A 16,278-nucleotide genomic window follows, 5' to 3' on the forward strand; every position below is an offset into this window, starting at 1 on the left:
ACTCCTCCCTTGAATCTTTCATTCTAAAAATTTACTTTAGCTCCTACTTAAAAGGATCTACTTTAATACTAAATTGGCAAAAGTAAAAATTTCCAACACTATCTGTTTTAAAGTAGGAGCAAATTTTGTACTTGCAGTTCGACCTTTTTTACTGTTTTAGGTCCTACTATATAATAAAATTAAAGGTTCAACGTAGGGTCACTTTGTCAATTATAATAATAAAAATGGCATTAGTTGCTCTATTTCGACTCGGGTAGTTATTGTAATAATAACGAAGTAATAATAACCACCGTGCGATGGTACCTATGTCCTAAAATTGCGACATGAAACATTGTCAATAAAGACATGTCGGAAAATTCTAAAATTTGCGTTATAAAACCTCCATCCCCTTGTCTCGTTCACGCTCGACGATCAATTCATTGTTAGAGTGTGGCCTAGATCTACGGATTATGATCTTTAGTCGTATAGTCTCAAGTGGCACTGATTCATACGCAGTCCTTTGCACAGATCTATTTCAGACATAAATCACGTTGCCATGCGCTGCGTAATAATAAGTAAGCGAGCGTAACACGCCGAAGCTCGATATATTATACATGAAATAGGAGAGACTGCACTGCAAAGCTAATAGCGAATTCGGTTGCTTGTGCGCACTGAGTGCACACTAAGTCTTCTTTATAGTCAATTCTTATATTTAAGGGGATCCTAATGCCGTCTGTTTTATCGACATTCTTTGTTAGAAGTAATCTTTTAATCGGCTTTATAAAAATGCAAAGCTCTTTTACGGAATTAAAGTACGCGACAAAATCTAGACTATGCTGGTTGACTTTATATCAAAAACAAGAAATTGAAAAGTTTTACTAATTTTTTGTACACTTGACGACAGTATTTACTTGATACAAGAATTCTACAATAAATATATACAAAATGAGACTGGCATACTCTAGGGACAACATATAAAAACAATATCGTGCAATTAGAACTGAGATTAATAGCTTAGAAAAAAAGATTACTTCTAATAAATGCAAGTCCAGAAGAAGAGAAAAAGAGCAGTATCGCGTGTAGAAATAGTTGCAAGTTTTGTTGAAAGAGCTCGCTGCCAAACATCTGTCAGATTGTCAGTAAAACCATGGTGTTGACGATGCTAGAATTCGATCCAAAATCTCAGTCTGAGCAATGTGTAGCTGATAAAATTGCTGCTTTTTCGTAAAAGTTGCAAATTGATTGGTTATAAATTTCTCGGACCGAGTAAAACTTGGGATTAAAAATGTCGATAATTGACGTTTTTTATTCCGTCTCCTATCTTATCAACAGAGATCGAGTTCGTCAGTGGCTTTACCGAATCAGACTAGCAATTGCCGACTCAAATTGGATTGGGATTGGCGATTGACGATTGCCCTCTAGCCAATGAGAGTCGATTAAGTCGCTGGCTGCTTTGCTCTCATTGGCTAGAAGACAATCGTCAATCGCCAATCCCAATTCAATCCGAGTCCACAATTGCTAGTCTGGTTTTGATTTACCGACAAAGTTGCATACAGTTTTTGCGTTTGTAAATCTTATTATTGGCATTTATGTACAAAATAACCAGCCCGTATTGTGGACTGCATAGTAGAACATTTTCATATAAAAAACATTGAGGTTTGAAGCCTAATTCCTATCGCAGTATGTATTTAAAAATTTGAAATACATAATACGATACGAATTAAACTTCAAACCTCAATGTTTTTTATATGACAATGTTCTACTAGGGTGTTTATTATACAATCCGGTCTGGTATTATTTTGTACATAAAAGCCAAATAATTATTTAGGTTTGTATCTATAATATAACTATATCGGTATAATGAGAGAAATTAACAAATTTAGTTCACCAGAATTGCGGTAGACAGTGCTGCAATTCTTAGATAAAGAAAGAAAATCGCGAATCAGAGAGAGAAAGAGAGAGAGAGAGAGAGAGAGAGAGAGAGAAACTTCTCAATGTGTAATCGGAGCCTGAATATACAGGGTGCTCCCGGGTTAAATAACCAAACTTCAAAGATGTATTTAGGACCTCAAAGCAAGAAAAATTTTCCTCTGGAAATATGCTCGTAAACGTTCCGTTCAAGAGATATTGACGTCTGAAGTTATGAACTTTTAGGAATGAATAATTTCGAAATATGACTATTTCTTTGATTCAGAATTTCTTGTCTGGTAAATATGGCTTCATCTGTCCATAAAATGTTTTGTGAGAATTGTAAATCATAATTTGTTTTATTTAAAAACCAATCGCAAAACATACTTACAGTACGACGGGACTTTGTTTACGAAATCGAAGGTCATTGATAGGCTTTTATTTGCATGGTAAACAAAGCGTCGTATCATCGTACTTAGTTCGTTGAATGCTTTCGTCGAATAAACTGGTATAAAGTGCCTGTTAATGATCTTCAATCATTAAAACGGAGGATAGTGCAGGCATGTAACAAAATTACAGATGCACAATGTCAGTCAGCCACTCATTCTGTCATCGATAGGTGCAATGCATGTCTCCAAGTCGGAGGCCATTATTTTGAACAAAACGTTTAATAATTAAATTTTCATTATTAAAAAGTAATAAAGAGGATAAATCTAAATTATTTCGAAATTATTCATTCCTAACAGTTCATAACTTCAGAAGTCAATATCTCGTGAACGGAACGTTTACGAGTATATTTCCAGAGGAAAATTTTTCTTGCTTTGAGGTCCTAAATATATCTTTCAAGTTTGGCCATTTAATCCGGGAGCACCCTGTATATAGCATCCATACGGATCATTTTTTGACTAAACACTCTTTGAACATGTATTTAAAACAAAGTTAAATAAAAATGGACTATAAACAGGCCTTAGTGTGCAATCAGCGCGTACTAGTGCAAACAATCGAATTCGCTATAAGTGTATTATTTTTATATATTTGCTGAAACACATTTTACACGCTTCTTTCCGTTTAAAAGATCTTTTTAAACTTTTATGGCGTACATCAAGCAATACGTTACGACGGAAAGAAGCGTGTAAAAAGTGCTTCATCACATTACACATATACATGCACAAAAGTAGCACACTTAGATTTGCAGCATACACCTGCATACAAGGGTAAAGCTCCTGCGGGTATGAAATTCAGACGAGCATTATTTTTCGCATCGTTCCCGCCGACGTTCCTCTAAGCTCGTCGGAAATGTGCCATGAAACATGAATGTTTTTCTCGCGTCTCTTAGCGAGAAATAGCTTACAGCGAGATCGTATGTCTCACGTTTTTTTTTATGCGTGAAAAGCCAAAAGGAGATTTTCATAAACCTAGCAAAATCGAAAGCAGACGTGAAGGGAGATTTTTTTTAAATATTCGTAGATTTTCTCTTGTCAACTTTAATTTTATTTATTACAACGATTAAACGTTGTAGATTTTCAGTTGACGAGTTGTGTACAAGTGAATAGGAAGAATTAGCAAAGCTCTCTCGGCAATGAAATTTAGAAAATGTGGAGTAACTGAAGAACATTTTTATTTTTAAATACAAGTCCTCTTATCGCATTACCGAGAAAATTGAAAATTAAAAACGCTGAAAATAAATAACGTCGTTATACCACAATTATTTATTTCGTGACACACATGACACACAAAAATATCTGAAGTAGGTACTCCGTATCGACTAAATGTCGAGTAAATTGCCTTCTAAAAAGCGGAAGTCGCAGTTGTTAAATGGGGCTTTCTCAAGAAGTTAGACGTGCGGGCGATTCGTGCCCCGTGATGGAGGTAACATGTTTTTGTTCGTCAGATAAGGGCAGGCGTAGCAAAAGTTATTTGTAAGAGCGAGCTGCGTAGCGCGGAAAGAAAATTAATCGTTTCCTAATTATCGCATAGCGTGAATATAGCGCCGGCTCGGTAAAAGGAAAAAAGATTCTTGTCTTTGACTCGAGTACCCCCATACGATACAAAGGGCCTGAAGTATTGTTTATCATATTTTTCACGTATCCGCACGAGTGCCCCGCGCAATCTCTCAACAGGAATTCTTTTTCTCTTATCGCATTCCTTTGAAAAGAAGCGTGTTTATTTTTAAGACGTTAGAAAGAGAGGAAAAAAGGAGATGTTAACTTTGAGATAAATTCAATTGCTGGATGTAAAGAAATGTTGCTGTAAAATTTACGATCTGCATTTCTGAAACGTAAATTCCGTCGAGACTTTCAGTTCGTATCGAGGGGTAAACCGCTGACCAAAATCATTGTACATACACCAATGCCTACTAATGCCCAGACTTTATCTTATTTTATCTTTATGCCCCAGCAATGCCCAAAATATACCTAGTGATGCCCAGTAAAATGCCGCAACATTGTTTATCACAATACTCTCAGCGGTTTACCTCTCGGTTCGCATCGCTTCTAACTTATACATCTGCTTGTCGATATCTTTGTTTAAAAAACCACCGACTCCAAATTGATTCAAGAATTCGTAGCCAAGATACGGAGCTCGATATTATTTTTGTCTTTAGACAAAACATCGAAGACTCCATTTCGACCATTTTTCGTTTCTCAGTTAATTTTACGCGGATGTTAATCGACTCGATTTGACTCGACGTTGACGGACGGACGCCCCGACGAAATCGGCTACTTTTTGCGCGCGTGGGCGATAGTAGATGTTCGACTGCGCACGGTTAAAGTGGAAACGCAATCCCTGCACCCCAACAAGGAATCAGAGATGAATGCGAGCCGATATGGGGGGAGGGTCCCGAACGCAGGCAGCCATGCGTGAACGTGTCACGCATAGGCACGTGCCCGTGTATATACTACCGAGAGACATAATGCGAACGGCGACAGCGACTCTGACGACGTGTCCTGCAACCCCCTACAATATGCTACGGACGTTTCTTCCACGCGATTCCAATTTACCCGGCCTTGTATCGCCTGGGACATAACAGTCCAACCGAGATAGAGCGTACTTCACCCCCGTCGCGCCAACGACGTTTTTCCACTACGCGGAAAGATCACGCGACTCACGTGCCAGATTTAGCATGCGATCTGATGGAGTTTCCAAACTTTGCCATCAAAATTTTCTTATCGCAAATATAGCACCTACAAGTTTGTATGACAGTGTACACAGTCTGGCAATCGAGCTCCCGGTTTAAGAAAATTGCAATAAGGTAATTTTTTTCTACGTTTAGTTATTATTTATTTCAAATAGTCCCCTTCGGACTGTTTCAGCCCATTTTATGGTATTGCCTTTAGTGCCCGTGGCAGAAGCTATTTCAATGGTTTCAATGTCGTCAAAATCTTTCAATGGAATTTTGAATTTGGGAAACAGAGAAGAGTTACATGTGTGGAGTGAGATCAGGCGAATACGGTGGATAATTCAACATACAAACTTTATATTTCGAGACAAAAATTGTCGTACAACCAACAAGTTATAGCTTGGTGCATTGTCATGCAGCAAACACCAACTGTTAGGATCTCGGTAGTCTGGCCGAATTCGACGAATTCTTCGCATCAAACGTTCCGAAACTGTTACGTAATAGTCTCCAGTAAGTTTTCCTCATGGAACAAATTCACGGTGGATAATGCCTTCTACAACTTCTACACGAGCGCTAAAAGCAATGCCATAAAACGAGCTGAAGCAATCATTCGAATCAGCTTTAAACCAATGTCAAAAGTGTATTCAGTCCGAAGGGGATTATTTTGAATAAAGAAAAACTAAACATAGAAAAATTAATTTGTTTCGATTTACTTAAACTAGTCCGAGAACTCTATTGCTAGATTGTATATACTGCGTATACAATATATAACTCGAACTCTATATACAACAGTTTTACCAGTAGTTATTTTCATATTTAATAATTAATAATTGTTAATTTACGTAATATATGTGTCAATGCCTAGATACGATTATATTGCTTGGAATTTTTATGTGCAACTTAATAATTAACGGACGTGTATTTTTTTTATAAACGCATACAGTAAGATATATTTAAACATTCTAAACAATCAAGTTAATTCGTGTGTCAAAGGATTTAACTACGGTAATTAAATCAGTACCGAATCGGTACCGAACAAGACTTCTAGCATTTCTAGCTCCACAGGATGTGCACAGAAGAAACGCGCGAGTAGGTACACGATGAATTTTCTTCGAAGTGGCGATGAAATGTGAACCGCATCATCGTCCGATCGACACCTTTGTTTCCCCCCTAAGGGAATGAGAGAGATAGAGAGAAAGACGATATGTACCGCTCACGCAAAAAAAAGATTAGCCAAAGGAGCTAAAATTTAGCAGTGACAGCTAAAATGTGTCTTTGAAATAGGGACAGCTAATGTTGTTGCTGCCACACCTCAATTTATTAGCTCTTTGAATTTAGATACTGCAGCAAAAAATATTAGCTGTTAGAAACAAGTAATACTTGCAGTGATGCTAAGAATATTAGCCAAAATTGCATGTGTCTTGGTGGTGGTGCTAAGTGACCTTAGCTGCTATATAAATTAATTTTGTAAAGGCAGCAATGCAGTATTAACTACATTTACATATATACATACATACACACTGTGGCGGTCGTAATACGCGATCCGGCACATATTGGCAAATCCGGCACCGCGCGACACGCGCAGGAAGTAAAATTCAGTCTCGTAATCCAGTTATCTCCACTGGAATTCTTTTTTCGGTTTCCACGCGGCTTCCTTATATACCGTACGAGACTGAATTTTACTTCCTAGTTTTTCGCCCTCCACCATGCGCGGCCTAGCGGCGGCCGGCGAACTACTCGTAGGCTGGTGCTCGCGCGCGTAATATGTTTCGCAGTAACTGCTACTTTCTTAGCTGCTCGTGCGAAAGTGCGCTATTTTTTCAACTAATAAAGTTGTATCTCGCAGTGATTGAATTTTATCTATAGTCACCAACTTTTAGCAATGGCAGCAAAACACTTAGCCTTTTAACTAAATTCAAAGCAGCTACTGCAATTTAGCTGATATTCCTAAGTCATTTTTTTGCGTGTACCCTTTCTCATTTTTATTGTCGTAAATCTAGCAGCGCGAATGCGCTGGTCACGCGCCGTTTCCCAGTGACTTGTTGCCCACGATCCATGTCCCCTAGCAGTTTCACTCCCGCGACCCCGCGGGATCCATGAACGAGCGGAACCCGTGCCAGCAAGATCCGGTCGCCCGCTCTTTTTGGCCGGGGTTTCAATCGCCCCCTTTCTGGATACGTTAGAATCCGCGCTCCGAACTCTTGGGACATTCTCACGGATTTGAAATCCATTTTCGGTCGAACTCTCAATTTTATACGTTATTAGTCTACCCACTGTCTCTTTCTAAATCGTAGCATTATTAATGCAATTAAAACTGCAATGGAGGAAAAATATAAAATACTTATTCGCTACCAATGCTATTGTAATTATACCGAGTTAATCGTTGTCATAAATAATGTGTTCACTTTAAAAAGTCACGCTCGAAACACGTCATAATCCGACAGGGTATTGAATTGAAAATAAAAAAATTCCTTCACCGTCAGTTTTTATTAAAATTTCGCAAGAAACGATCCATTTAAATGTCATTACATCTCCGCTCTGGCAACCGGCAATAGAAATCACATATGATTGGACTCAACGTGGATATTTTAAGAGGAAAGTCTCCTATTATGAGATAAGCTCCCAATATGAGATAGCAGGGTTTTTTGCTAAATTAATAAGCGAGCGTCTATTGGTTTCATCGTGAATTTATTGCCCTTGGAGTGAAATATGTGTAGTAGAAAATTCATTGTTAGATCATGTGATTGTTGTGAATAAAGATTTGTGATTAAAATTTGATGTTGAAAACTTGCTGTCTCATATTAGAGAACTTTCCGCTATATTTCTGTCGAAATTATTCGTCCCGTGACTTTCCAGAAAGTCTTCACGTGTGTCAAAAATCTGATTAGGTATTTAAAGAACGTCTGAAGGGCGTTGAAAAGATTAGATTGTTTTCATCTTTTGAGCTTCGTATTATTGGGATTTCCTAATTGTACCTTCTAGCGTCAATCACTTGGTACGTATTTTAAGGGAAGCAAATTCAGAATTGGATAATGGAGATGGGAGACGGCGAGATAGTTACCTATGGTGTCGAGGATAGTCACGCCATACGCGATCGGGCGCGTGAGCGAATTGCCGAGGCACGCGCCGCTCCGGAGTACGTAATTATCATAGGGAGGTTGCCCTCAGACACATACACGCGCGCGCAGGGGGTCGAGGGGTCGGTCGACTCGGGTCAGGAAGTCACGCGAGGCACGCTAGGGAGCGGAAGGGCAGCAGCGTCGAAGGTGGTAGGAGGAGAAAGAGAGAGTGCTTTTATTGTTCTACGAGTCGTCTTAAAGTCGCTTTTCCTGGCCAGTGGGCAGACCCGCTGAAACCAACCCCCCCGGCTGGTGGTGGTCGATAACGCGACGTGATGTTTCTCGACAGACGCGCCAGCGCGCCTCGACAATTCTCGAATCGACCCGCTGAGGTTTATGTTATTTTCCGCGGTGTAGAAGCTGTCGCGGAATGGGAGGAGCCGCACTCGTTCGGATCAATTCTTATATACTTGCGTCCGAGTCAATTCGACCGAAACACTTTTCCTTCCGTCTACAAAGAAGAATCCGTGAAAGAGAGAATTTACAATTATACGAATCAAGCTTCAAACCCTCGTTTGGGAAAAAGTTATACAGATACGTTACGGTTTTCTTCCGGACAGGAACAATTTTAATATTAATATCCTGTAAAAACTCCAAATTTAATTGTAGAAGAAACTGTGTGCGCGGCTAATCCCCTTTCAGTTTTCCCCCGCGAAAATATTGTAAAAGAAAAGTCGCTTGAGAGAATCAAATTCGATCTGTTGTTGTACTTAAGATCTTCTACAACTGGGACAACATAAATCAGATATAATGACATTTGGGCTGTTTTCTCGATAGTGATAAAGCCAAATGGGAAATTTGTTCAAGAGCTATAAAATTCTGGGCCGATAACGCTCGTGATGGCGCCACAGATAATTAAGCTTCAAGCAGTTCACGCGAGGAAGCTTTTTTGACCACTTCGACTTTAGATTGGATCGCGTGGAGCACAGTACAACGCTTCAGTGCGCATTTCGGTACGGAAAGGTTACATGAGCATGACCTGTTTCGGGACATGGAACAACTTTGGGCTACCAAGCACGCGAGCAACATTAATGGGTATACTCGAATTACCGTTTTACAGATATATTACTAATGTGTTAATTCACGGGTGTCAGTTCATCATTGTCCTCGCATGACGTTACGGAACGTCACGAATAAGTCGGCGGGGGATTTGCATTGAAACGCGCCTTGGAGAGCGACTCGCTGAATTTTCACGTGTACTCGACAAAATTTCTTCGGCATTTCAAAATTTATACACTGTACTACACTTATGCTGTTAATCTTATACCAGTGAATTACTACACAACTCTATGGCAATCTCGCGTCAAAACATTATTAACACAAAGGTACGTACAACTCGAGTGATAAAATTTATACAATATGCACACTTTGCGTGATATGTAAACGTTAGAATTTAAATCGTTTAAAATTATTTTAATTACAAAATTATATCACTTAAATATTCATCATCATTGCACTTAAGTGGCGAGCACCATATTACATGTGAGTATCGTCGAAATAACACTTTCTGAATCAAATACATCTTTATGCACTTGAGGGGATGCTGGAGTGATTCTACACTTTTGCACCTTTTGCACTTAAAACTGTCTGTTTCGTGGAAACATTTGTGTAATATACAAATTAAATGGCTCACGTGTACAGATCGAAAGCAGCTTGCTATTCCGGCTAAATTAAAGAACAATATGACATCACTGAAACTAAGTTTGTAAGTCTAATAAAAATTAATAGCGAGCAACACACATACCACATGTACTGTATGTGTGTGTTGCTCACTATTATTTCTTATTAGACTTACAAACTTATTGTTAGTTTCAGTGATACCATATTATTTTTTCATTTAACCGGAATCGCAAGCTGCTTTCGATCTATACACGTAAGTCATTTAATTTGTATATTACACAAGTGTTTCCGCGAACTGATAGTTTCTAGGTTAGAAAGGTGCAAAAGTGCAGAATCACTCCAGCATCCCCTTAAGGAGATACTTAAGTGATTCTGCACTTTTTGCACCTTTTAATTCTGTCAATTTATGAAAACGTTTGTGTAATATACAAATTATGTGGCTATTGTGTACAGGCCGACAGTGTAGCACTAATCGGACTAAATCAGAGAACAGCATGTTATCATTGAAATTGAGTTTATACTTACAAACTTAACAAAAAAAGCTATTCCTTCGAATAAGTTGTTGGTTAAGTAACGTAGTTTATAGATTAGGTTAGGTTACCTAACCTATAACTTATTCGAGTGAATAGCTTTTTGTCAGGTTTTTAAGCATAAACTTAATTTCAATAATAATATGCTGTTCTCTGATTTAGTGGCACCCTGTCGGTCTGTACATATAGCCACATAATTTGTATATTACATAAATGTTTTCATGAATTGACAGAAATAAAAGGTGCAAAAAGTGCAAAGGGTGCAGGTTCACTCCAAAATCCCCTTAATGTTCGTCATTTATGCACCACGGATGGACGATAAGATCTCTCGAGCTTCTCCGACTTTTTCTAGTTATCCTTTACATGATAATTATCTAATGAATCTGGAAAGTACAGGCGGTTAGGTAACCCGAGGCCGGGCCGCTATGCGAGGAGACAAGCTTGTAATTTCAATTTCACGCGGTCCGGAAGACCACAAAGTGCCCTCGGGTCAACACGCGTCACGTCACGTAATTTCATGAATCTCAGCGATGATGACGATGTCGCTCCCTTTCGCGTCGCGGCGCAAAGCGCAAACCGAGTCAAAGGCGACCCCGCGTCTGTCAAGATCAGAGGTCGGCGCTGGAGCACACGCTATTCGAAAATGCCCCCGAGCCCACGTCGCGCTAAAACAACCCGTGTGTGCGTCGTCGCGAGAAATACCTGAAAATTAAACTTCCAGTGCACGTAGAGCAATGCGAAAAAGGGATTTAAAGTCTTCCTTCTGAGAGTCTTTCTTTTCCAGAAAGGATTTAATTCACAGAATCCTATTAATTAGCCCATTTCGCGGAATTTCATTATCAGTTCTACATTTATCAAATGATTAACTCGTGCTTCTGTAAAGTGTGCTTCAAAATGAGAACCGAGGAGGCAAAATTCCGTTTGGTCTCGTGTACAGTGCGTCTTTTCGTTCCATCCTCCTATACAATTATTATAACAGTATTGATAAAAGATTTATAGTAAATTAAAGTTAATTGAAGTTAACGCACAACGTGAGGAAATAATAAGCGAGGCATCATTTTTCTTCGTGTAGAACAGTCATCGATTTCACAAGATAATCTCAAGACATTATTATTTGTGCAACAATCAAAAGTATAGCGTAAAGTCGTCCGGTTATAGTTAGTGCGTGATTTGCTGCGTATTTGTCACATACCACGTCGTACATTGCATTAAATTACTTGCTTAAAGCTCCGGTGTAAGGTGTGACACGGCAGACTGCGCGAGTCCGTGAATGCAATCCTGAATACTAGCAACTAGTACAAGAGCAAGGTGGACACCGATGGCACCAACGGGTCTCGCACGTGTTCAAAGGCGAGACTTTTATGTCCACCCGCGCCCACACCCGCACCCGCACCCGCACCCGCACGGAGGTGATCTCGAACAGCGCCGGGACTGTTGTAACCTGGTTGGTGGCGGCCAGAAGCCGTTTATAACAAAGATGCCCGCGGGCAGTTCTCTGTGATCTCCACGAGATGATTGTGCTAGCTTCGGTGTTGGCGTCCACACAGGGTGGGGTCTGCTCTTCAGCGTTACCACCGTGCGGGCAGGCGTCTCTACACAGCCCCCGGGGCTTGCTCCCCCCCCCCCCTCCTCTCTCTCTCTCTCTCTCTCTCTCTCTCTCTCTATCTATCTATCTAACTATCTCTCTCATTCCCTCGTCCTCTCTGTCGCCCGTTCGCTCTCCGTCGACGACAAAGGGGCCGCGGTTCAACGCGCCACAAAGCACCCGGGACGCCACCTACACCCACACCAACACCCACATTCTCGCATCCTCTACGCGTCTGCACGCACAAAGCTTACTCGACAAGCTGGAGCGTCGCGACGCGTGAACTTGTACCCAGCGGCGCCGCGACCCACCCTTTAGGTATACGTAGCGTCTAGCGAACCGAGAACGGGAAAAAAGAAAACCTCCTCTCAGCTAGAGGGGCTTTTACGAAAAAGAACGGGGGGCACGCATGGTGTAGCGGGTTGTGAAATTTTAGAGAATTACTCCAGGTGCGTTTGACATTAACACGGCGGAAAATTAATCGAAGAAATACAAGAGAGTTAGAGATCAGTCGATTATCAGTGGTTATTAAAACAGGACTAGAATAGGACTCGTTGTGTTAAAAAACCGGGATTCTCCGCGACCTAACGTGATGTTGATGCTTTTACTTTTGTATTAATACAAGAAATTACATATACACGTACACATATACATAGTATTATGTAACACCCGTCTCACCTCTTATTACGGATAGAACAGACTAGACTGAGTTGAAAAGTCCTCTACTATTTTGCAATTTTGCAATAGTTAACGAGTTATTAATTATTAAAAATCCCTGTCTTAGCCCGGCCTTTCGTCCAATTCAAGCGCGCGACGAGATGCGTCCGTCCCGCGATTGGTGTTGCTAGGCGCGCGGGGAGTTGTTTATGACACATGGCAACGGCTACGTATAATAAACAATTTTCCGCGCGCCTAGCAATGCCAATCGCGGGATAGCCGCATCTCACCACGAGTTTGAATTGGGCGGTAGACCGGGCTAAGACAGCGATTCTTAACAATTAATAATTCGTTAACTTTTGCGAAAATTGCAAAATGGTACAGGACTTTTCGACTCAGTCTAGTCCGCTCTATCCGTAAATAAGAGGTGAGGCGGGTATTACACGACACCCTGTATATATAATTAAACGAGTTCAGATTTATTATACGTAAGGTGCGCTTGGGTAATTTGTAATAATTTTATCTTTGTGACTTTGTGACGGACTTTTTCAAAAAAGGCATGAGTGGCGCAGAAAATGTCCGAGCATAAAGTCTGAAATCCGAAGATTAAGAAAGAGACTAACAATAGATACCGTGCACCTTTCTCTTTCTAAGGAGAAGGGAGTGGGGGGCGTAAAAAAAGTGGGGAGACAACTGAGCGTGTGATAGTTTGTACAGTGATGGACGTAATGATTGCGACACTTTTTTTACTGAATTTAGAAACACGCATTTAGATTCAGGGCTACGTATGTACAAAAACCTTCTTCTCCAAGGAATATTTTACTCGATGGCCACTCCGAAACCATTTTGAGCATTTCCGATCTATTTCTCGAGTAAAATGTTTTCTGACAAAATATTTTGGAACGTAAATCTAAATCTAAATGCGAGTTCAAAATGTTGCAACCATTCTGCCTAACGCTGTAAACATGTTCATACATATTTGTATATGTCACACCACGTCCATACCTTACTGTGCACACACGATATCTACTATCTATCCTTTTCTACCTGGGGCTCGATTATGAATCTGTTTTTCTAGCGTAAACTCGTGAAAAGTTAAAAATTTCATTCAAGAATTCAACATTTGTCAACGAAAATTTTCACTTTTCACGAGTTCACGCTCGAGGAAAAGATTCACGATTGAGTCTCTGATCTTCATTGCCTACAAGAGGATACACTCGGTCTATTCCTTTTGCGGTCGATGATTCTAAAACTATTACGTGACCTAAAACTGGAAGCCACGTGCAATTTGTAAAAACCTGCAGCGGGTTGCCACAGAATTCTGTCATTGAAATAAGAATAAAAAAGAGAAAAAAATTACCTTACAATATCACGCTTGTAATTACTTATAAATACAAATCGTAAAGTCATCTGCCTGCCTGTGAATATCAAATGACGTCAGCGGCAGTCAATTATATCCTTGTTATTCGATGAACAACGAGGATAAAATGATACGCTGGGGCATTCGGGCGATGTTTCCAAACGCAGCCTTGCAGATTTTTTAATTGCGTAAAATTACATCAACGGCTGCGAATGCGTTAATAATATTAAGATGTTTTTGCAATTGCAAATAGCAAGAAGTGGTGCGTTACAATCTCGAGGTTCTACAATCATATTTCTTGGCGAGTAGTCCAACTACTGATGCTACCTGAATTAAACATGCTAAAAGTGTTCTTGTTATTTCACACTAAAATCCAATTTACGTCCTTCGCGCAGAGCGATACTAGATAGATTTTCCGTAATGAGTTAACACAATCTTGTCTCTGTATATCCTCCTCTCGATATTGCTGGATCTTCGTTACACAGACTCACAATCAGACGAGACTCACCCTGGCCAGGTGCCGGCGACGTGGCGTGGCTCCAGCCTCCCTTGTAAGAGCTGCCGGCATCTGAAAGCGGAGGAAACATTTCTCAACCATTTTCTTCGCATTCGAGTTGCAAAAGTTCTCAATTTGCGCGCGGTTGGAAATCTACGGCTTATCGATCCGTGCAGATATTTCGTGATCCGGCCGAATTGCGATTACATTTTTTGAGGTCACGTCGGTAGCGCGCGGGCGAATATATCGTCCGCAATTACCGGTTAATCGGTTCGAGGAATCACGAGAGGCCGTAAAGTATATCTGATTGAAAGTGCTTCGAGCTGTCGTGGCGGCTTCGGCAGGGGAGGAAAAAAAACGCGATTCTTCTGCTTCGCGAAATCTTTACGACGGCTCTGATCGCTCCTACGTGAGCGCAGCGCAAGACGTGCGCGAGAGAGTCCATGCGTGCGTTGCGGATGCATATATCGTCTTTGAAATCGATTCTCGATACGCGGATTTGACAACGAGAGACGTAGCTGAGCTATTTGCGTTCACAGTTGCAGATGTCGACGAGAAATTTTTGTCTGTTATATTAAAATTCTAACTGTTCGAGTTTCTTCCAAAATACATATGTCAGAAAAAGGTGAGAAGACGTGCAAAGCATGCCAATCAGGATCAGATCTCTCTTAGGTTCCAAATTAGACGTTAAAATCGAACTGAAGTTTGTTCTTGTGCATCTTAATAACTTTTTAGTTGCAAGAATCGAAGATGAACAGTTTTAACAAGTTAAATTACGATTTCTACAAATTTTATTGTTGAAAAATAATATCTGGGCTGTGTCTAGAACAATACCTTTTGTATAAGAAATATCGAAAACACGCAATTATAGTTCAGAATAAAGCCCGTAAAGAGACGTAAAGTTGAAGATAAATGTCACCTTTTAATCGCGTATAAAACCAAATCAGCTGGGGGTTAAATTGCTGAGGGCATTGTGGTGTACAAATTTGCGGCTTTACCGAGCATTACTTGGCATTTCTACGTTGGGGCATTACAAAGTTCAAATAAGATAAAACAAGATAAAACAAAATAAATAAGATACTAATAGACATTGGTGTACATGATTTCGGTTAGCGGTTTACCCCTCGAAATCAACATTGTAACGCGTAAATCATTTTTCTTGTTACGATATTTCTCCATTTAAGGGGATCCTTTAGCCATCTTTTTACCGACACAGTCAAATATAGTTTTTGCGCCTATAATTCTTTTTATTAGCTTTTACGCACAAAAAAATACCGGGATAAGTTGCGGACCGCATAGTAGAACATTTTCATACTTAAAACGCTCAGTTCAGAAGTCTAATAAAAAAAGATACTGGCATTTGAATGTTTTAATTCGTAGTTCTAACTAAATTTGAAATTAACTTTATAAAATTGCGAAATTCTTCCACACGAATAACGTACGTGTAAAGACAAAACCAGGGACAGTCGACTTTATATAAAACAAAGAAGAGAAATTAAAAATATCACTTTATAAATGATTGAGGTTAGCTAACCTCAATCACGTACGACTGTCCCTGGTTTAGTCATTACGCGTACTTTAATCGCATGGAAGAATTTTGCAATTTTATGATTTCAAATTTAGTTAGAACTACGAATTGAAACTTTTAAATACCAATATCTTTTTTATTAGACTTCTGAGCTGAATATTTTAAGTATGAAAACGTTTTGCCGCGCAGTCCGCAACTTATCCTGGTATTATTTTGTGCATAAAAGCTAATAAAAAAAATTACAAGCTCAAAAACTATATTTAACTGTGTCGGTAGAAAAGATGGCCGAGGGATCCGTTTAATTTATAACTTGTTTGACCCTTAAGGATGTATCGGACCTATCTTCAAAATAGTACAAAGTCGCTAAAAATTTGTGAA

The 16,278-nt window shown here is 39.8% G+C and overlaps 1 protein-coding gene across 4 annotated transcripts in view; it reads right to left on the minus strand.

Moving 5' to 3' along the window:
- The window catches only part of LOC105559348 (transcriptional regulator ERG homolog), a 93,865-nt gene that overhangs the window by 11,917 nt on the left and 65,670 nt on the right, over window positions 1–16,278 (minus strand). For 3 of the 4 annotated variants that reach the window (XM_012007564.1, XM_012007563.1, XM_012007562.1), the window contains one exon: window positions 14,385–14,444. The exons of the other annotated variant lie outside the window; for it this stretch is intronic. In XM_012007564.1, the coding sequence (XP_011862954.1) occupies window positions 14,385–14,444 (60 nt within the window). The remainder of the gene's footprint in view (window positions 1–14,384; window positions 14,445–16,278) is intronic. 4 annotated transcript variants of the gene reach the window in all.

This window comes from Vollenhovia emeryi, unplaced genomic scaffold, assembly GCF_000949405.1.
Source record: "Vollenhovia emeryi isolate VEMERY1.0 unplaced genomic scaffold, V.emery_V1.0 DF939279.1, whole genome shotgun sequence".
NCBI classification, from domain to species: Eukaryota; Metazoa; Arthropoda; class Insecta; order Hymenoptera; family Formicidae; genus Vollenhovia; species Vollenhovia emeryi.